The following is a 22,153-nucleotide window of genomic DNA, read 5'->3' as shown; positions in this document are numbered from 1 at the left end:
TCGCATTCCTGTGTTTGCAGTGCACCTTACACACAGAGGCATTTAGTTGTTTGTTAACATTAAGATGTCTCCGATTTAACCTACGTGTTTTTCTCTGACATAAGATGGAGATAAAAATCCATAGTTCAAATTCGTAGAATTATGAGTTATGATTTTTTTTGTTTCTTACTACATTTACATTTACATTTAAGTCATTTAGCAGACGCTCTTATCCAGAGCGACTTACAAATTGGTGAATTCACCTTCTGACATCCAGTGGAACAGCCACTTTACAATAGTGCATCTAAATCATTTAAGGGGGGGTGAGAAGGATTACTTATCCTATCCTAGGTATTCCTTGAAGAGGTGGGGTTTCAGGTGTCTCCGGAAGGTGGTGATTGACTCCGCTGTCCTGGCGTCGTGAGGGAGTTTGTTCCACCATTGGGGGGCCAGAGCAGCGAACAGTTTTGACTGGGCTGAGCGGGAACTGTACTTCCTCAGTGGTAGGGAGGCGAGCAGGCCAGAGGTGGATGAATGCAGTAATATTGTACAGAAACATAATGTCCTCTATACCTAGCTTACCTCTGTCAGTTATTAACCAAGTAGATAAATGGTTATACTGAAAAATACAACATGCTGTTATAATGTTGCACGTGGTGGCTGTCGGATGTACAGTATCAATACAATTAATAATATAAATATTTATGAATCTAACCTGCCTTCTAAGCATAAATATGCAAGTGGCTTACACTTGTCTCACCTCCCATGATTAGACGTTTTCAGTCTTTGGCCTTGATGGTAATCATTCTAAAGGGGGTATTGTGTTAAATTATCATTACACCCTGCATGTATACTGTATAACTACTGATGATTATGGGGTGTCCCCCAAATGGCACCCTATTCCCCCTTTGTTCCTTGGTCAAAAGTAGTGCACTATATAGGGAATATGGTACCATTATGGACACATCCAAAGTGTGGTATTATCCTATATATTAGTAACCATTTTGCTGTCTGGTTTAAGAGCTCTTATTTAATTAAACATTTTTTTTTTCTGTTACAGTAATTACAAACCAAGCATATTTAATGTGTAAACTACCCCTCTGTCTATTGTAGATAGAATCATTGTAGTCTGTCTTTGTTTGTCAAAATAAAACTTATTTAAAGTGTTTCCCTCCTTTTTCTGTCAGGATTTGGCCAGGGTTGTTCCGGTTTTTGGTCACTAGATGCCCCCATTGTGCTTTTTGACCTTTTGCTTTCCCTTGATCCCCATTATTATTTGCACCTGTGCCTCGTTTCCCCTGATTGTATTTAAACCCTTTGTTTCCCTCAGTTCTTTGCTCTGTGTTTGTATGTTAGCACCCAGCCCTAGTGTTCTGTGTGCTCTTGTCGATCCCGGTGGACGCTCTTGTGGAATTCTGTTTTTTGTTCTTGTTTATTTATTTTTGAGTATCTTTTGAGGCTTTTTGTGCTATACCTACCACCTTGTGGATTTGCCTTTTTGTCTTGGAGGATTACCTTGTGGATTGCCTTGTTCTTGTGGAATTCCTTTTGAGCTTGTGGAGTTACATGTTTTCCTGAAGGACTTCACTTTTTACTTTATTAAATACACCATCTCAAGTACTGCTGTGTCTGCCTCATCTTCTGGGTTCTGCTGACTATTCGTGGCTCAGTTGGTTAAGTGACTGTTTCTCACTCCGGAGACCCGGGTTCGTAACTGGGTCCTGACATTTTTCTATCCCACATGTTAGATACTTTGAAGAATCTCAAATATGAAATATATTTTGATTTATTTAACACTTTTGGTTACTACATGATTCCATGTGTTATTTCATAATATTGATGTCTTCACTATTATTCTACAATGTAGAAAATACTAAAAATAAAGAAAAACCCTGGAATGAGCAGGTGTGTCAACTTTTTACTGGTACTGTATATTTTCATATCAGGTCGCACGATTCCTGGCACAATGATATTGCAATGTTAAAATGAAAATCTAAAATGGAAGAACATATTAGCCTGGTAAGCAAAAGCAATTTTTCTGGTCTCAGGCAAAGTTAGTCAACACAAGGCAAAGTTACTCATCACATGTGCATGGTCACCGAACCAATTCTTCCTGGTTAATTGTTTGCATGATGAGTAACCTTGCCTGATACCTGAAGAGTTGCATTGTCTATAGGCTTTGGTTCAGCAGGCTAATGTGCTCTTCTTATGTGCAGAAGACAGTAATTCGAACCCTGTCGGTCATCAGGGTTTTTTTCTGGATTAAAAACTGGTTTAGGTGGTGGGCGTGGCTATGTGCGTGGTCGAGCAGCAGCTGAATTTTAGAGAACATTTTAGAGACCCCCATCTTGGCAGTGTAGATACATTTTAAGCCAATTTCCTGCAATATGCAAATGTGTCCATGGAGTTGAGGGGAAATATTGCAGTTTTAAAGCTAATTTCCTGCAATTCTATACATTTTGCCATTGCTAATTGGGTTTTCTTTTTCTAACATTTTACTCAGTGCAGATGTTGCCTGTAATCCATGGCTTCTGGTTGGGATATGTACAGTACATTCTGAAAGTTCAGACCCCTTCCCTTTTTCCACATTTTGTTTTGTTGCAGCCTTCTTCTAAAATTGATTAAATAAAAAAAGGTCCTCATCACTCAACACACAATACCCCATAAAGACAAAGCAATTGTTTTGCAAATGTATTACAATTAAAAAAACATAAATACCTTATTTACATAAGTATTCAGACCCTTTTCTATGAGACTCTAAATTGATTTCAGGTGCATCCTGTTTCTGTTAATCACCCTTGAGATGTTTCTACAACTTGATTGGAGTCCACCTGTGGTAAATTCAATTGAATGGACATAATTTGGAAAGGCACACATCTGTCTATCTAAGGTCCCACAGTTGACGGTGCATGTCAGCAAAAACCAAGCCATAAGGTCAAAGGAATCGTCTGTAGAGCTCCGAGACAGGATTGTGTCGAGGCACAGATCTGGGGAAGGGTACCAAAAAATGTCTACAGCATTGAAGGTCCACCAAGAGTTTGGAACCGCCAAGACTCTTCCGAGAGCTGGCTGCCCGGCAAAACTGTGCAATCGGGGGAGGATGGCCTTGGTCAGGGAGGTGACCAAGAACCGGATTGTCACTCTGACAGAGCTCCAGAGTTCCTCTGTGGAGATTGGAGAAACTTCCAGAAGGACAACCATCCCTGCAGCACTCCAGACTAATGCCACTCCTCTGTAAAAGGCACATGACAGCCCGCTTGGAGTTTGCCAAGAGGCACCTAAAGACTATCAGACAATGAGAAACAAGATTCTCTGTTCTGATGAAACCAAGATTGAACTGTTTGGCCTGAATGCCAAGCGTCACATCTAAAGGATTTCTGGCACCATCACGACGGTGAAGCATGGTGGTGGCAGCATCATGCAGTGGGGATGTTTTTCAGCGGCAGGGACTGGGAGACTAGTCAGGATAGAGGGAAAGATGAACGGAGCAAAGTATAGAGAGATCCTTGATGAAATCTCCTCCAGAGCGCTCAGGACCTCTGACCAGGGTGAAGGTTCACCTTCCAACAGGACAACGACCCTAAGCACACAGCCAAGACAAAGCCGGAGCGGCCCAGCCAGAGCCCGGACTTCAACCCGATCGATCATACATCTCTGGAGAGACCTGAAAATATCTGTGCAGTGACGCTCCCCATTCAACCTGATAGAGCTTGGGAGGATCTGCAGAGAAGAATGGGAGAAACTCCCCAAATACAGGTGTGCCAAGTTTGTAGCGTCATAGCAAAAAAGACTTGAGGCTGTAATTGCTGCCAAAGGTTCAACAAAGTACTGAGTAGGGTCTGAATAATTATGTATATGTTATTTCATTATAAATTATATTTCATTTAAAACTATTTTTTTTTATAAATTACCAAACATTTCTAAAAAACAGTTTTTTTGCTCTTCATTATGTGTTATTGTGTGTAGATTGTTGAGGGGGGAAAACAATTTAATCAATTTTAGAATAAGGCTGTAACGTAACAAAATGTGGAAAAAGTCAAGGGATCTGAATACTTTATGAATGCACTATAATAGCTCCAGGGTGCCTATAATTTGTCCGTACCATTTGACTCTATTTTCTGCATTCAAATTGTGAAATTAAAAAAATAAAATAGGTTCTTCCTTGCTGAAAATCCAAGAATAATGTGTCATACTGATTGATCACCCGGCATACTGTACTTTATAAGCCCCTTTCATTGAATAAATGCAGTGGACCAAAATGCTCCCCAACATGCTAATGCCATCTAGTGGAAGAATCAAAACACACAAATGGTGTATTCCATTTGGTCCCATTCCATGTTTTAATCAGAACACAAGAGCACATCACCACATAATTGAAAGAAACATAATTGAAATAAATCATGAAATTCATATAAATGTATTTTCTTAATCTATATAAATAATTATTCAACACAAATATATACACACATGTGAAGTTGACAATTCCCCTCTCTCCACTGGGATTCTCTGCCTCAAACCCCATTACAGGGACTGAGTCACTGGCTTACTGGTGCTCTTCCATATCGTCCCTAGGCGGGGTGCATCACTTGAGTGGGTTGAGTCACTGATGTGATTTTCCTGTCCAGGTTGGCGCCCCTCCTGGGTTCGTGCCATGGGGGAGATCTTTGTGGGCTATACTCTGCCTTGTCTCAGGATAGTAAGTTAGTGGTTGAAGATATCCCTCTAGTGGTGTAGGGGCTGTGCTTTGGCAAAGTGGGTGGGGTTATACCCTGCCTGTTTGGCCCTGTCCGGGGTTATCGTTGGATGGGGCCACATTGTCTCCCAACCCCTCCTGTCTCAGCCTCCAGTATTTATGCTGCAATAGTTTATGTGTCGGGGGGCTAGGATCAGTCTGTTAGCTTTACGCTTCACCCTGGGGATTATTAGGTGACCGTGATGGTTTGAGGGCCAGATTGGGAATTTAGCCAGGACACCGGGGTTAACACCCCTACTCTTACGATAAGTGCCATGGGATCTTTAATGACCTCAGAGAGTCAGGACACCCGTTTAACGTCCCATCCGAAAGACAGCACCCTACACAGGGCAATGTCCCCAATTACTGCCATGGGGCATTGGGATTTTTTTTTAGACCAGAGGAAAGAGTGCCTGCTTCTGGCCCTCCAACACCAAATCCAGTGTCCTGTGTGAATTTAAGTATGCCTGCTCTAATTCTCTCTCTTTTTCTTTCTATCTATCTCTCACTCTCACTTTCTTTCTCTTGGAGGACCTGAGCCCTAGGACTATGCCTCAGGACTACCTGACCTGATGACTCCATGCTGCCCCCAGTCCACCTGGTCATGCTGCTGCTCCAGTTTCAACTGTTCTGCCTGCGGCTATGGAACCCTGACCTGTTCACGTGATACCTTGTCCCAGACCTGCTACTTTCAACTCTCTAGAGACATCAGGAGTAGACTGACATTTACTCCTGAGGTGCTGACTTATTTCACCCTCTACAACCACTTATTATTTGACCCTGCTGGTCATCTATGAACATATAACATCAAGGCCATGTTCTGTTATAATCTCCACCCGGCACAGACAGAAGAGGACTGGCCACACCCCATAGCCCAATTCCTCTCTAGGTTTCTTCCTAGGATCCAGCCTTTCTATGGAGCTTTTCCTAGCCACTGTGCTTCTACACCTGCCTGTGCTTCTACACCTGCATTGCTTGCTGTTTGGCGTTTTAGGCTCTGCTTCTGTGCAGCAAATTGTGACATTAGGTGATGTAAAAATGGCTTTATAAATAAAAAAAACATTGATTGATTGATGGCTACATGCAGCTCTTGATTTGATCTCACAACAAGCGCATCTACTCGACCACAGCTGTAAACACAGTCCAGTTCCAAATAAATGGCACAGATCCATATATGGCAATAGTCTATCTGCATATAGGCCTACAACAAAATCTCTTGCATAGTACGTTTTGTTTCAGTATGTTGCATTGAAAGTGGCTAATATTGCGTTGCTTCTGTCACAATTTCCACAGTAAAGGGAAACGTTGACAGTGTTAACTAAGAGGGAAAACTCTAGAAAGTTGAATGAAGTTAAATCTAAGAGCAGAAAAAGTTTAATCTGAAAATGATATTATCACATAGGCAGGAGGCCTATATATTCTCATATTTGTGTTCTGCTGTGGCCTACGTTGATTTATTTTATTTAAAGCTATATTCCGATATTTGTTCTATTCCTACTTTGATGTCTTAAAAATTATATGAAATTTGGGTATTGTAAGCCCCACTGCTGAGTATGTATGCATATGGCGTTTACTCTGCAGTGTCGTCTAAAAATGTTGCTGAACATTGATGTCTAGAAAATGAGGCAATAAGAAATTCGGACTTGTAAGCCTTGTAGGCATTCTGCAGTGACGTCTAAAATTATTTGAATGAATTAACACCTTGGAGAGTGCTGTCCGTTTCACCACCATGTATAGTAGGCTACTTTCCACTACGTTGTGTTTGACACTTTTTTTCTCAATGTGTTCCAGTACCTGAGCACTGATTAACACATGTAATGTCAACTCATCACATATTGTGAATTGGACAGTGGTCCCCAATAGGTTTACAAGATAATTACAATCTAGTCTTAATAGCATTCAGGGCGACTGGCATGCCAATAATGATTTTTTAGATAAGATTGAGGTTACCTGGCACACTCCTTAGACACACCATCACTGTCACTGTAGTGCAGCTAATAGTGGTCCTGCTGAACAGCCAGTCAGCAGGACCACTATTAATTACTCTGACAAATCTGACAATCTAGGATAGGAAATCACTATAAATATTTTAAAGTTTGTTTATTTATTTGATATGCATTTTTTTTTTAGAGATGGGTGATCACGTGTCCGGGGGTTAGTTACATTGAAGCGCCCGGTCGACCACGTGACGGAGCTATTTGCGGTGTCAAAGTGGAAAAGACAGGTAAATGCCGAGTCTCTCGCTTATTGTCTGCGCGAGTCGGTTCGGCATAGTTCCTCATATAAGTGTATTATTTTTGGGCTTTGAGGTTTCATCTCGTCGAAATCCGATTAGGAGGTCGACAGAGAGACCGCTTGGTCGGTTTTTATAGCAGAATATCTGACATTCATCTGGGTTTCTGGTCAGTATCGCTTGTTATTTATTTTCTTTATTTTGGGCCTACGGGCCTACCTAGAGCCTCGGTGTCGAGTTTATTTAAACAGACATCGGTAGCGTTTTCAACGGAGGCGCGTTTGCTGGTGCAACTTGTAAAGTGATTTGTGAGTTAGTTACCACGTTAATGTGCGGCCTATGCGTTTGTGGGCTCAGTAATATGCCTTACTAGTAACCATATTTGCCAGTTAGGCTAAAAGTGATGATTTGCAACAATCTAGCTAGCTATCTTCTCTTCGCCATGAGGTTGAGAAGAACGGAATCTCATCGACCAGGCTGGATGGATGTTCCCTAAAAATTACATCTTAGCTCGCTAACATTTGGACAATAATGTTGTGTTGATGAAGCAAATTATATTTATTTATTATATTTAGCTAGTTAATGGTTGTGGTGAAATAATATTCATGGAGTTTATGTAACGTTGGGTAGCTTAGCTAGAGAGGAATCGCTAGCTATCGTTAGCTAAATAAAACCATGTTGTGGATGTCAAATCCAGAGCGATGTGTGTATTACATCGTTCGCTAGTGGACGCCATTACAATCTGCTAAATTGGTTCGCAAACAAGTTACCATTGTAGTTACAGTAGCTTCTTAGCTAGCCATAGCTAACAAGCTACCATAGTAGCTATATTATCTTGGTAGTTAGTCTCCCAGTAAATGTGTGTCAAATAAATGAATCCTACAGACGAAGAACCATATGTGACAATTGTTCCATTTTAAGATGATCAGTTATTTTAATATTATTAATTGTGTGTACCACATTAGGTGTTTTATGGTTGACAAATAATTCACCATACACATGTCTTCCAACAACAATTTATATTTTTTTATTTCAAATAATACTTTTTTTAGTGCCATTTTAATTATTAGAATGTGGAAGAACAGTATATGTCCAGTGATGATTTCAGTTTGTGGAAGAACAGTATATGTGACATTTTGCATGACTCTTGTAAGATGTCCTTTTTAACACCTGATATGATGTTTTAAGTACTTTCAAGTACAGATGCCCTTCATGTAAATAACTTAAATGCAATATGCAGTTCATTAATTTGTATGGAGGTTCATTTAAATGTGGTCTATCAACTTTAGCACTGATGACTGTTAAAAGTTGAGTCATGAAATCTTAGTCTCATTTAAAATGAAGCCCTCAATGTGAACATACCATAGAACTACAAAAATAGAATACAATTAAATCAAAACAAGCACAACTTGTAAATATCAAATATGGATCAATGTGATGTGCCAATATGCAGGTCCCTAAGGTCAATATTACAAAACGTTCAGAAAACCATTCTCTTTCTTTAACACTATGATCAGCAATTAAGTTTTCAACAGAACACATTGTACATAACATTTTCTACACGAGGAACAACATCTTAAAATTAAATTAATTCAATATATTGTGCTGGTTCAAATCATACACAAATTAATTCACATAGAAAACACCGACTATACATTTAATTTCCTACAGTATGGGTGACATTTCTTCTGAAATGTATTCAGATTCAACATACTATACAGGTTCAGGGGATCACTTGCCTGAAGATGGCTGTTGGTTAGCTGGAACACAGACATGAAAGTAACCTTGCACACATTCAATCTCTGGCCTGCTTGCTGTACATGGTATTTGAAGGTTTGTTTCCGTTGTTTGTTCTCCTTTGTATCCTCAGGTTTACATCTCCGTTTCACCTCATGCTGCAATAAAAATGGATAATGATGAATTCAGAATTTAATATACTGTAGCACATTCAGGATATTGCTTAATCAGGACCTCCATCTTTCACACACTCCCAATCTATACACAGAATGAGTTTGTATTGCACCATTGTGTAACACAGCACTTTTAGAGTTAACGTTAATGTACGTATCATTACTGTCAAAGTTAAACTATGCAAATGTTCAATATAGCTATTATAATAATAGGCGTTTTGTCTTATTTCTAACCTGTTCTAAGCCGGAGAGAATCAACGCTTGTTGTTTCTCGTATGGGACAGTATAGAAACTGTTGAACTGATGCAGCTTGTGTTCATCAGTCAACTTTCCACAATCCTTTCTGCACGTCATGGAACACGCTCTTCCCTGCAGGATACAGTGGAACTTGCTAGCTACTGTAGCCATGTCGAATCATCCGGTGGATGGAGAAAAAGTAGCTAGCTATGTTTCTTCTATAATCTAGCAATAACATTTTGTAACGATAATGTATGAGTTAGTAGCCAATGAACTTTAGCTAATATGTTTTCTCTATAGTTACAAATTAGACAACCCAGAACATACATGTTAGTTACTGTACTCTATAGCTAGCTAGCTTGATTGTTTGATATACGGTTCTTCCACATACCTCTTTTGGACAGCTTTTCCCAGTTTTTTTTCTTGACCCTTACGATTTGTATAGGGTTTTCCCGCATCCTGTAAGGTCTTCCTTTGCCTGTCTTTCCATTCTTTTAGTTTTATTTTACGTTTCTTTCCCACATTTCTGCGATTTTTATCAGCAACAGAAAGGTTGTGCGCTTGTCCGTTCATTCTGAGTGGTGCACATAAACGGTTATTCCACGAGAGCCTATGTTTTAAATTTTAAATTATTGTTAATTAGCGTGTGGAAAGCTTGTGAAACCGGTTCACTATAGAAAAATGGTGTCCAATAATGATTTTTCATATATCTCTTTTTTAATTTTTTTTATTATTTTTTTTATAAATGTCACATATGGTTCTTCATCTGTAGGATTCAAATGTAATTTGCCAGATCTCAATTAGCTAAAGTAGCTAACTAATGTTCGCGAACTCAAATTTCATTGGACCCTATTTGGATATACTAAACCTAACGTTAACTACCTAACTAGGTATTGTAAGTCGCTCTGGATAAGAGCGTCTGCTAAATGACTTAAATGTAAATGTATATAATTTCAGTTGGACAATTAGCTAGCTATGACCATTGTTTAAAATTAGGTAACGTTAGCCTAGTTAACCATCTCTTTGGATAGGTCGTTACAACAGCCACAGTCAGAAACCCCGCCTATTTCTACAAAAACTCAAATTAAAATAGATACACAAGGCGAGGTATGGCTTAACATAACCACTAGCTACAAATTAAATGGCATTATGAACTGTATAACTGGCGACTGAGGTCAGTATGCATACTCCTGGTCTGCCAAAAGGAGTCGCTGGAGCGCGATGGGGACAAGGACATCCCGGCTGGCCAAACCCACCCCTACTTGGATGACGCCGGCTCATGGTTCTCCAGATCGCAGCCATCTGCGGCACAGCCTGGGATCAAACCCGGGTCTGTAGTGACGCCTCTAGCAGTGCCTTACGCGGAACCCAAACCGGCTGCACCATTGTGCAATAATTTATTTTGTCCCCCTATACCAAACGCAGGTTAAAATATCAAAACGAACTGAACCAATGACATTAATTTGGGGACAGGTCGAAAAGCATTAAACATGTATGGCAATTTAGCTAGTTAGCTTGCACTTGCTAGCTAACGTTAATTTGTCGTATTTAGCTAGTTTGCTGTTGCTGGCTAATTTTTCCTGGGATATAAACATTGAGTTGTTATTTTACCTGAAATGCACAAGGACCTCTACCCCAACAATTAATCCACACAAAACAGCCAACCAAATCTTTTCTGGTCATCTCCTCCTTCCAGACTTTTTCATCTTTGAACTTATATGGTGATTGCATCTGAACTTTCATTGTATTACAACAACCGGCAACAAAGTTCGTCTTTCAATCACCCACGTGGGTATAACCAATGAGGAGATGGCACGTGGGTACCTGCTTCTATAAACCAATGAGGAGATGGGAGAGGCAGGACTTTCAGCGCAATCTGCATCAGAAATAGACTTCTATTTTAGCCCTTGGCAACGCAGACGCCCGCAGTGGGTGCAATAATTGAATAACATAGATTTCTAAAATTATTTTGCGACTCCCGCCACTCGGGAGGCGGGTGTGATCATTCTACAGTGGTCCCTGCAGCGTACACTCAAACCGGTGTGATTAGAAGACTTATTTAGAATGTCCAGTTTTGATTGATGCAACGGCCAGCATTTGAGCTGGCCACTGTTTTTTCACAAATTTTACACAAACATTCCTTACGAAGTTATGTCCTGAATGTGACCAGTTTATTTTTGAATGCAATGTTTAGACATTCTCAGAAGTAATGACAGCATACACAATCATCCAAACCAGAAAATGTAGGCTATATTTTGTCCTAGCGCAAACTGAGGAAAGGTTCACGTAACACAAGCGGTCATATTTAGATAACTCGGCTGACAGAAACCACAATATGAATTAGCTAATAGCACTAATTATTTATAATTCATCACATTGCAAGTGAGCTTACCATTGATCAATATTGTTGAGTACTTTCTAGAAATCTAAATTGATGAGACTTTGGATGTTTGTTTTTTTGTGTCAACCAAAGATAAGAGGAGATGAGTTTGGTCTGTTTGCAGTATGCATGTTTTTAGGGGGTGTGTCATCTACGATCATTCACTTAACTTCATTCCCTTCCAGGAGTTTACTCATAACAGCATTGGTCTGACAGATGTTTACGTGACATCCAGAATGCATTGTATAATGTTAACAAACATGGCATAGCTGGCAAATAGCTTAACATTAGCTCAAATAAGTATTTAACTTCATGCGACGAGCAATCCCAGATCCGGGATCCTATTTATAGCCTCAAGCTCATTAGCATAACGCTACGTTAACTATTCATGAAAATCGCAAATGAAATAAATATTTGCTCTTCAAGCTTAGACTTTTGTTAACAACACTGTCATCTCAGATATTCAAAATATTCTTTTCAACCATAGCTAAACAAGCATTTGTGTAAGAGTATTGATAGCTAGCATAGCTATAAGCCTAGAATTCAGCCAGCAACATTTTCGCAAAAACCAGAAAAGCATTCAAATAAAATCATTTACCTTTGAAGAACTTCAGATGTTTTCAATGAGGAGACTCTCAGATAGCAAATGTTCAGTTTTTCCTGAAAGATTCTTTGTATAGGAGAAATCGCTCCGTTTTGTACATCACTTTTGGCTACCAAAAACCCCCCCGAAAATTCAGTCACCAAAACGCCAAACTTTTTTCCAAAATAACTCCATAATATCGACTGAAACATGGCAAACGTTGTTTAGAATCAATCCTCAAGGTGTTTTTCACATATCTCTTCATTGATATATCTTTCGTGGAAGTCTGCTTTCTTCTCTGAATTAAATGGAAAAATACTTGCAACTGAAATTTACGCACCAATTTCGACGCAGGACACCGGGCGGACACCTGGTAAATGTAGTCTCTTATGGTCAATCTTCCAATGATATGCTTACAAATACGTCACAATGCTGCAGACACCTTGGGGAAACGGCAGAAATTGTGGGCTCTCTCCTTGCGCATTCACAGCCATATAAGGAGACATTGGAAAACAGCGCTTCAAAAATGTTGCTCATTTCCTGTTTGAAGTTTCATCTTGGTTTCGCCTGTAGCGTCAGTTCTGTGGCACTCACAGATAATATATTTGCAGTTTTGGAAACGTCAGTGTTTTCTTTCCAAAGCTGTCAATTATATGCATAGTCAAGCATCTTTTCGTGACAAAATATCTTGTTTAAAACGGGAACGTTTTTTTAATCCAAAAATGAAATACTGCCCCAAGAGTTCAGAGGTTAACAAACATCATAGGTGTCCGTCACAATCTATGCAATATAATCGGAATTCATTATTTGTCACCAGTACTTGAAAACGTGAATAAAACTGAAAAATACATAATGCTCCGTACATGCGTACATACAGTGCCCATACAGTGCCTATGGAAAGTATTCAGATTCCTTGACTTTTTCCACATTTTGTTACATTACAGCCTTATTCTAAAATTGGTTATTTTTTTCCCCCCTCAATCTACACATACTAATGACAAAGCAAAAAAAGGTTGGTAGCATCCTTAGCCAATTTATATCACATTTTGTATTCAGACCCTTGTTACTCTGTACTTTGTTTAAGTACCTTTGGCAACGATTACAACCTCGTCTTCTTGGGTGTTACGATACAAGCTTGGAACACCTGTATTTGGGGAGTTTCTCCAATTCTTCTCCGCAGATCTTCTCAAGCCCTGTCAGGTCGGATGGGGAGCGTCGCTGCACAGCTATTTTCAGGTCTATCCAGATGTTCGGGCTCTGGCTGGACCACTCAATGCCATTGACTTGTCCCGAAACCACTCCTGTGTTGTCTTGGCTGTGTGCTTAGGGTTGTTGTCCTGTTGGAAGGTGAACCTTTGCCCCAGTTTGAGGTCTTGAGTGCTCTGGAACTGGTTTTCATCAAGCTTCTCTCTGTACTTTGCTCCTTTCATCTTTCCCTTGATCCTGACTAATCTCCCAGTCCTTGCTGCTGAAAAACATCCCCACAGCATGATGCTGCCACAATCGTGCTTCACAGTAGAGATGGTGCTAGGTTTCCTCCAGACGTGAGGCCCGGGCATTTCGGCAAAATAGTTAAATCTTGGTTTCATCAGACCAGAGAATCTTGTTTTCTCATGGTCTAAGAGTCCTTTAGGTGCCTGTGGGCAAACTCCAAGAGGACGGTCATGTGCCTTTTAACTGAGTGGCTTCTGTCTGAACACTACCTTAAAGGCCTGATTGGTGGAGTGCTGCAGAGATGGGTTGTCCTGGTAGATTCTCCCATCTCCACACAGGAACTCTGGAGCTCTGTCAGTTACCTTCGGGTTCTTGTTCACCTCCCTGGCCAGAATTCTTCTTACCATTGCTCAGTTGATTCCAAAATGGAGTAGCAGTGCAGACGTTGTTTGTCGGTCTCACGTGTACATTTAGTATTTTTTTGTATACATTTCTATATATTTTCAATCTCAATATTTTTAAAATTAAATGTACCTTCCGGCATCCCGCCTCACCCAATGTGATACGGATCTGCTATTTGTAGACATTATAACCAGAACATCCATCAGAAGCTATCCATCAGAAGCTATCCATCAGAAGCTATCCATCAGAAGCTATCCATCAGAAGCTAATTATCTACTTGCTATTTAGACATTGTTAGCCACTGCTAGCAGCCTTTACCTTTAGCACAGATACCAGCTGCTTTTAGCCTGGATAATACTTGCCAGCCTGCCTGCTCAGCGCGTTATCAACCCTGAGCATATCGGAATGTTTTTCTCCACTACAACACCGGATTTCTGTCCTAAGCCCTGGATCATTACTCCAGATCATCACGGCTAGCTAGCTGCCACCGAGTGGCCCAGCCCCGAAGCTAGCCTTGAGCCAGGCCCATCTCCCGTCCTGCTCAGTGGACCCTATGATCACTCGGCTATACAGCAGATGCCTCTCGGACTCTTCACTAACACGACTAGAATCCACTACACCCCCAGGTTTCTTGCTGTAAGCTCAGGACCTTTGCATTAGATCATCGCTGCTTCCGAGTGGCTATAGTGGCTAACGCCCTTGTCCCGAAGCTAGCACCAGTTAGCCGCGAGCCAGGTGCGCCTCACGGCTAGCAAACAAAATTACTCCAGCTACAATGCCTCTTTTGCCAACTGGCCAAGACCCTTGGTCAATACGGAGCGCCGCCGTTCCATCACAACCGGTGACCTCAACCGGTCTTTGCCGGACGTCGGAGCAGACGCTTCTACTAGCCCCGGGCCAGTTAACTTTTTTTTTTTTTAACACAGTGTCTTCCGCTTGCTAGCGTAGTAACGACTACCTAGCGGCTTCCCTGTTTCGTCTATTGCTGTTCACTGGACCCTATGATCACTTGGCTACATAGCTGATGCCTGCTGGACTGTTCATTAATCACGGTTCTCCATTTTGTTTATCTGTCAGCCCCAGCTTCGAACTCAGGCCCTGTGTGTAGTTAACTGACCCTCTCTGCCCATTCATCGCCATTTTACCTGTTGTTGCTGATTAGCTGTTGTTGTCTTACCCATTGTCTTAGCTAGCTCTCCCAATCAACACCTGTGATTGCTTTATGCCTTGCTTTGTCTCTCTCTAATGTCAATATGCCTTGTATACTGTTGTTAAGGATAGTTATCATTGTTTCAACATGCCTCAGATGCCTCTTGTCCCACCTCCCACACATAGGTGACCTCACCCAGCATAACTAGTGTGTCCAGAGATGCAACCTCTTATCGTCACTCAATGCCTAGGTTTACCTCCACTGTACCCGCACCCTACTATACCCCTGTCTGTACATTATGCCCTGACTATCCTACCATGCCCAGAAATCTGCTCCTTTTATTCTGTCCCCAACCCATAAGACGACCAGTTTTGATGGTCTTTAGCTGTACCCTCATCATACTCCTCCTCGGCTGATGTGGAGGTTAACCCAGGCCCTGTGTGATCCCAGGCGCTATCATTTGTTGACCTCTGTAACCGTAAAAGCCTTGGTTTCATGCATGTTAACATCAGAAGCCTCCTCCCTAACTTTGTTACTCAGTACTTTAGCACACTCCGCCAACCGTGATGTCCTTGACGTGTCTGAATCCTGGCTTGGGAAGGCCACCATATATTCTGAGATTCCCATCCCCAACTAAAACATTAGCCGTCAAGATAGAACTACTAAAGGGGGAGGAGTTAGCCTGCAAAGTTCTGTCATACTTTCCAAGTCTATGCCCAAACAGTTCGAGCTTCTAATTTAAAAAATTAATCTCTAGAAATAAGTCTCCGCCTGTTATAGACCCCAGCTCCCAGCTGTACCCTGGACACCATATGTGAATTGATTGCCCCCCATCTATCTTCAGAGATTGTACTGTTAGGTGACCTAAACTGGGATATGCTAACCGGTTATGGCTGCAATCCCGATACCGGGATCAATATGACAACTACCAGTGAAAATAGAGGGTGCCAAAATTCAAACCACAAATCTCATAATTACAATTCCTAAAACATACATGTGTCTTATATAATTTTACATCTATTTTCTTTGTTAATCCCACCAAAGTGTCCGATTTCAAATAGGCTTTTCAGCGAAAGCACGACAAACGATTGTTAGGTCTCCACCAAACCACAATAAGCACAGCCATTATCCAGCAAAATATAACCTTCATAAGAACCAGAAATAAAGATAATTCAAGGTTAGTGATAAAATTAATCTTCATCCGATGACACTCATAGGACTTCATGTTACACAATACATGCATGTTTTGTTTGATAAAGTTAATATTTATATATAAAAAATGGAGTGTACATGGGCTATTTAGATTCACTAGTTCCAAAACCATCAAGTGATTTTGCATAGCTACATCATTCAACAGAAATACTCATAAATGTAGATGATATTATAGTTATACACATGGAATTATAGATATAACTCTCCTTAATGCGACCGCTGTGTCAGGTTTCAAAAACTTTACGGAAAAAGAAATGCATGCAATCTGAGACGGCGCTCAATTTAAAAACACCACAGCCGCAAAGATGGCGTCAACATAAACAAGAAATTACATGATAAATATTCCCTTAACTTTGATCTACATCAGAAAGCACTCCAGGAATCCCAGGTCCACAATAAATGTTTGTTTTGTTCGAAAATGTCTTATCTCCAAATATCTTCTTTTGTTAGAGCGTTTGGTATACATATCCAAACGCTAATTCTAGTCAGCGTTATATCGGACAAACTTCAAGAAGTAATATTACCGGTCGAAGAAACATTTCAAACTAAGTACAGAATCAATCATTAGGATGTTTTTCAACATATAGCTTCAAAGTTCCAATCGGAGTATTCTTGTCTTTGAGCAATGGAACGCAAGTGACTACCATGAGGAAAAAGTGGGATCACAATGGCTGCTTGATGGACAGCTGATATATTCTGCTCTCATTCACTCCCACAACAACATAGAAGCCTCTTAATTTCTATTGATGGTTGACATCTAGTGGAACCCATAAGCAGTGCAACATCATATATCAGGGGGATTTCATTGGGGACTCTGAATACATACAAGCTCAGATTTGACTTCCTGTTTTGATTTCAACTGTGGATTTTGCCTGCCAATATGAGTTCTGTTATACTCACGGACATCATTCAAACAGTTTTAGAAACCAGTGTTTTCTATCCATTACTAAAAATAATAATATGCGAATATTAGCAACTATGACTGAGGATGAGGTCGTTTGATATGGGCACCTGTTCATCCAAGCTACTCAATACTGCCCCTGCAGCCATAAAAAGTTAATTCCCCGGCAGTCCTACAATCTAAGCTTGATGCCCTCAATCTCACACAAATTATCAAAGAACCCACCAGGTACAACCCTAAATCTGTAAACATGGGCACAGTCATAGATATTATCCTGACCAACTTGCCCTCCAAATACACCTCTGCTGTTTTCAATCTGGATCTCCACGATCACTACCTCATTGCCTGCATCAGCTAAGGGTCCGTGGTCAAATGACCACACCTCATCACTGTCAATCGCTCCCTAAAACAATTCTGCGAGCAGGCCTTTGTAATCGACTTGGCCCGGGTATGCTGGAAGAATATTGACCATCCCGTCAGTAGAGGATGCCTGGTCGTTCATTAAAAGTAATTTCCTCATCTTAAATAAGCATGCCCCTTTCAAAAATGTAGAACTAAGAACAGATATAGCCCTTGGTTCACTCCAGACCTGACTGCCCTCGACCAGCACAAAAACATCCTGTGGCGGACTACACTAGCATCGAATAGTCCCTGAGATGTGCCACTTTTCAGGGAAGTCAGGAACCAATACACATAGTCAGTTAGGAAAGCAAAGGCTAGCTTTTTCACAGAAATTTGCATCCTGTAGCCTGAACTCCAAAAAGTTCTGGGACACTATAAAGTCCATGGAGAATAAGAGCACCTCCTCCTAGCTCCCCACTGCACTGAGGCTAGGAAAGACTGTCACCACTGATAAAACCACAATAATCGAGAATTTCAAGAAGCTTTTCTCTACCTCTGGTCATGCTTTCCTCCTGGCTACCCCGGCCAACCGCTCCGCACCTCCCGCAGCTACTTGCCCAAGCCTCCCCAGCTTCTCCTTCACCCAAATCCAGATAGCTGATGTTATGAAAGAGCTGCAAAACCTGGACCTGTATAAATCAGCTGGGCTAGACAATCTGGACCCTCTCTTTTTTAAATTATCCACTTCAATTGTTGCAACTCCTATTACCAGTCTGTTCAACTTCTCTTTCGTATTGTCCGAGATCCCTAATGATTGGAAAGCTGTCACGGTCATCTCCCTCTTCAAAGGGGAAGACACTCTAGACCCAAACTGTTATAGACTTATATTCAGCCTGCCCTGCCTTTCTAGTCTTCGAAAGCCAAGTTAACAAACAGATCACTGACCATTTCGAATCCCACCATACCTTCTCTGCTATGCAGTCCGGTTTCTGTGCTGGTCACGGGTGCACCTCAGCCATGCTCAAGGTACTAAACGATATCATAACCGTCATCGATAAAAGACAGTACTGTGCAGCAGCCTTCATCGACCTGGCCAAAAGGGTTTTGACTCTGTCAATCACCACATTCTTATCGGCAGACTCAACAGCATTGGTTTCTCAAATGGCTGGTTCACCAACTACTTCTCAGAGTTCAGTATGTCAAATCGGAGGGCCTGTTGTCCGGGCCTCTGGCAGTTTCTATGGGGGTACCACAGGGTTTAATTCTTGGGCCGACTCTTTTCTCTGTATATATCAACGATGTCGCTCTTGCTGTGGGTGACTCCCAGATCCACCCCTACACAGACGACGCCATTCTGTATACATCTGGCCCTTCTTTGGACACTGTGTTAACCAACCTCCAAACGAGCTTCAATGCCATACAACACTCCTTCCGTGGTCTCCAACTGCTTTTAAACGGCAGTAAAAAACTAAATGCATGCTCTTCAACCCATCGCTACCTGCACCCACCCACCATCACTACTCTGGACGGTTCTGACTTAGAATATGTGGACAACTACAAATACCTAGGTGTCTGGTTAGACTGAACTCTCCCTCCAGACTCATATTAAGCATCTCCAAAATTAAATTGAGAATCAGCTTCCTATTTTGCAACACAGCCTCCTCCACTCACGCTAGCCAAACATACCCTCGTAAAACTCACCATCCTAACGATCCTCGACTTCGGCGTTATTTACAAAATAGCCTCCAACACTACTACTACTAATTTGGATGCAGTCGATCACAGTGCCATCCGTTTTGTCATCAAAGCCCCATATACCACCCACCACTGCAACCTTTATGCTCTCGTCAGCTGGCCCTCGCTACATATTCGTCGCCAGACCCACAGGCTCCAGGTCATTTAAGTCTTTGCTAGGTATAGCTCCGCCTTGTCTCAGCTCACTGGTCATAACGCTGACCCTTGGCATGCGCTCCAGCAGGTATATCTCACTGGTCATCCCCAAAGCCAACGCCTCCTTTGGCTGCCTTTCCTTCCATTTCACTGCTGCCAATGACTGGAACAAATTGCAGAAATCGCTGAAGTTGGAGACTTGTATCACCCAAACTAACTTTAAGCATCAGTTATCTGAGCAGCTTACCGATCGCTACAGCTGTACACAGCCCATCTGTAAATAGCCCATCCAGCTACCTACCTCATCCCCATTGTATTTATATACTTTTTTTCTCTCTTGCACACCAGTAGTTCTACTTGCACATCTATCACTCCATTGCTAATTTGCTAAATTGTAATTACTTTGCTACTATGGCCTATTTATTGCCTTAACAACTTACTCCGTTTGCACACACTGTATATAGACATTCTATTGTTATTGACTGTACGTGTGTTTATTCCATGTGTAACTCTGTTGTTTGTGTCGCACTGCTTAGCCTTCTTGGCCAGGTCGCAGTTGTAAATTAACTTGTTCTCAACTGGCCTACCTGGTGAAATAAAAAAACAAATCTTCACCTGGGTGGCCAGCACTAGGAAGAGCCTTTGTTGTTCCGAACTTCTTCCATTTACAAATGGAGGCCATTGTGTTGGACTACAGACATTGCTGCAGAGATTTGGTACCCTTACCCAGATCTGTGCCTCAACACTACTCTCAGAGCTCTACGGACAATTCTTTTGACCTTGTGTCTTGGTTTTGCCCTGAAATGTACTGTCATTTGTGGGACCTTATATAGACAGTTGTGTGCCTTTCCAAATCATGTCCAATCAGTTGAATTTACAACAGGTAGACTCCAATCGTTGTAGTAACATCTCAAGGATAATCAATGTAAACAGGATGCGCCTGAGCTCAATTTCGAGTCTCATAGCAAGGGTCTTAATACTTATGTACATTTTTTTATATTTATATTTGTTTTTTTATACATTTGCAAACTTTTCTTAACCTATTTTCACTTTGTCATTATGGAGTATTGTGTAGATGAGAATTAAAAATAATAATTTTACAATAAGGCTGTAATGTAATAATGTGGAGGAAGAGGTCTGAATACTTTTGAAATGCACTGTATGCGTGTGTGTATACAGGGGCGATTTGTAAAAGAGACCTTGGTCTTTAAAGTAATTGACGCAGGAGGGCAAAAATGCATCTGATACACTTAGCTGTTCTACGAGTGGTCTGAGGCAGGCGTTTTAGATTACAATTTAAGTGCAATGTTAATTGTGGTTTTGGGAAACCAGTATATTTAACAATGCTCCTAAGAACATTTTAATGATGAACTTAAGCTCCTGGGATCCAGGCCCTTGGCCTTTACGATATCACTATCTATGCTCTATTCCCAGTTCTGGGGATATAACGCCATGTTTTTTGGGGGGTACTGTTTGCTAGTACATTTGCTCCCTAACATCGTGTGAAAGATACGCATTAACAATTGCTATTGAAAATCAAAATGGTTATTTCTAGATTGTTACCAGGCCACACCCATTTATAGCTTAATTAAGCCACTGATTCTCAGGAACTGCAAAACTGCCATAAGCAGTCTTACCAACTAGTTTTTTTAACTAACCCTGGTCGTACTTTACAATATTCATTCTGTAATTAGTAAATAATTTGCACTAAAATCTGTGGTGATGTTCCCAAACCCTACCGTACTAATTTGTTTCACCTAACCACCAAAAATGGATGGTTTTAGTGTCTGTTGGATTTTCCAAATGGTAATTTGATGTTGAACCTCTCTCCCAACTCTCTTTCTCAGGTGTTATTCCTTTGTAAATACTGTTATTTGTATATACTGTAAATGATGACGTCTGTGGGCGGAAACCGAGCCTGCGGCAGTTGGGAGCAGCAGACGCAGACAGGCCAGACACAGCACAAGCAGAGACCTCAGGTTAGTACTTCGCCCTCGACCCTTCTGCCCACACTGGATGTCATGCACTTAGTTACCACACACACAGACCCAACAGCTGATTCTTTGTTTCCAGGGCCTAAAATGAACTTTTTGGTCCACCAGCCACTGTGGCAAGTAGATGGCGAGATCTACCTGCCACTCCAATTGTATTTATTTTACCAGCCAAAATATTTATTTGATATTTATTTATGTTTGTTTTTACAAAAAAGCATGCTCAATTTTTCTAAAACAAAAAATATTTTAGTAGGAAGTAATGTGATATATTCCTCAATTTATTTGTTACCCAAGTCATTTGACTAAAATATCTGATGAGACCATTTTTATCTGGGCGGGAGTTTACCATGGTAACAGTGCCACTCAAGTTGTCTGGTGGTGTGAGATTTTGGATCTGACTAGTAGTAGACACCATCTCTTCACTATCAGTTGAAGCAGCAGAATCAAACTAACATTAAAAAGCAACCGACCGTGTCAACAAAACAATGTAAATACTAGAGATGACTATTTAGTCGATTGGTCGACTGAATCTCTTTAGTCAAGCAGTCGCAATTAATTTTTCTTTTCATGGTGCACCTGTCTGATTCACGCCTGTCTCAGTGGACTAATTCATTGCGGAGGCCACGGGGATGGCACAGTCCATCACTGGAAGGCATGTGATAGTAAAATTGTATATGGTTATATTATGTAAAAAATGTCACTACACTAATAAATGTAATATTATTTTATAACAAATGAGCCTTCTCCCGCGTTGGATTGGCGCCTTTCCTCATG

General features: G+C 41.0%; 1 protein-coding gene across 15 annotated transcripts in view; it reads left to right on the top strand.

Moving 5' to 3' along the window:
- The first annotated feature begins 6,889 nt into the window (after positions 1-6,889).
- Positions 6,890-22,153, top strand: part of LOC135550156 (ubiquitin-associated protein 2-like) — a 57,282-nt gene continuing 42,018 nt past the window's right edge. For 13 of the 15 annotated variants that reach the window (XM_064980705.1, XM_064980699.1, XM_064980703.1 and 10 more), the window contains exons 1-2: positions 6,919-7,113; positions 21,233-21,364. In XM_064980705.1, the coding sequence (XP_064836777.1) occupies positions 21,275-21,364 (90 nt within the window). In that variant the 5' untranslated portion in view covers positions 6,919-7,113; positions 21,233-21,274. Of the gene's footprint in view, positions 7,114-7,173; positions 7,253-21,232; positions 21,365-22,153 lie in introns of those variants that run through there. The other 2 variants (XM_064980692.1, XM_064980693.1) reach the window with 2 other exon arrangements.

This window comes from Oncorhynchus masou, chromosome 12, assembly GCF_036934945.1.
Source record: "Oncorhynchus masou masou isolate Uvic2021 chromosome 12, UVic_Omas_1.1, whole genome shotgun sequence".
Taxonomy (NCBI): Eukaryota; Metazoa; Chordata; class Actinopteri; order Salmoniformes; family Salmonidae; genus Oncorhynchus; species Oncorhynchus masou.
This window is presented reverse-complemented; position numbering and strand designations above follow the sequence as displayed.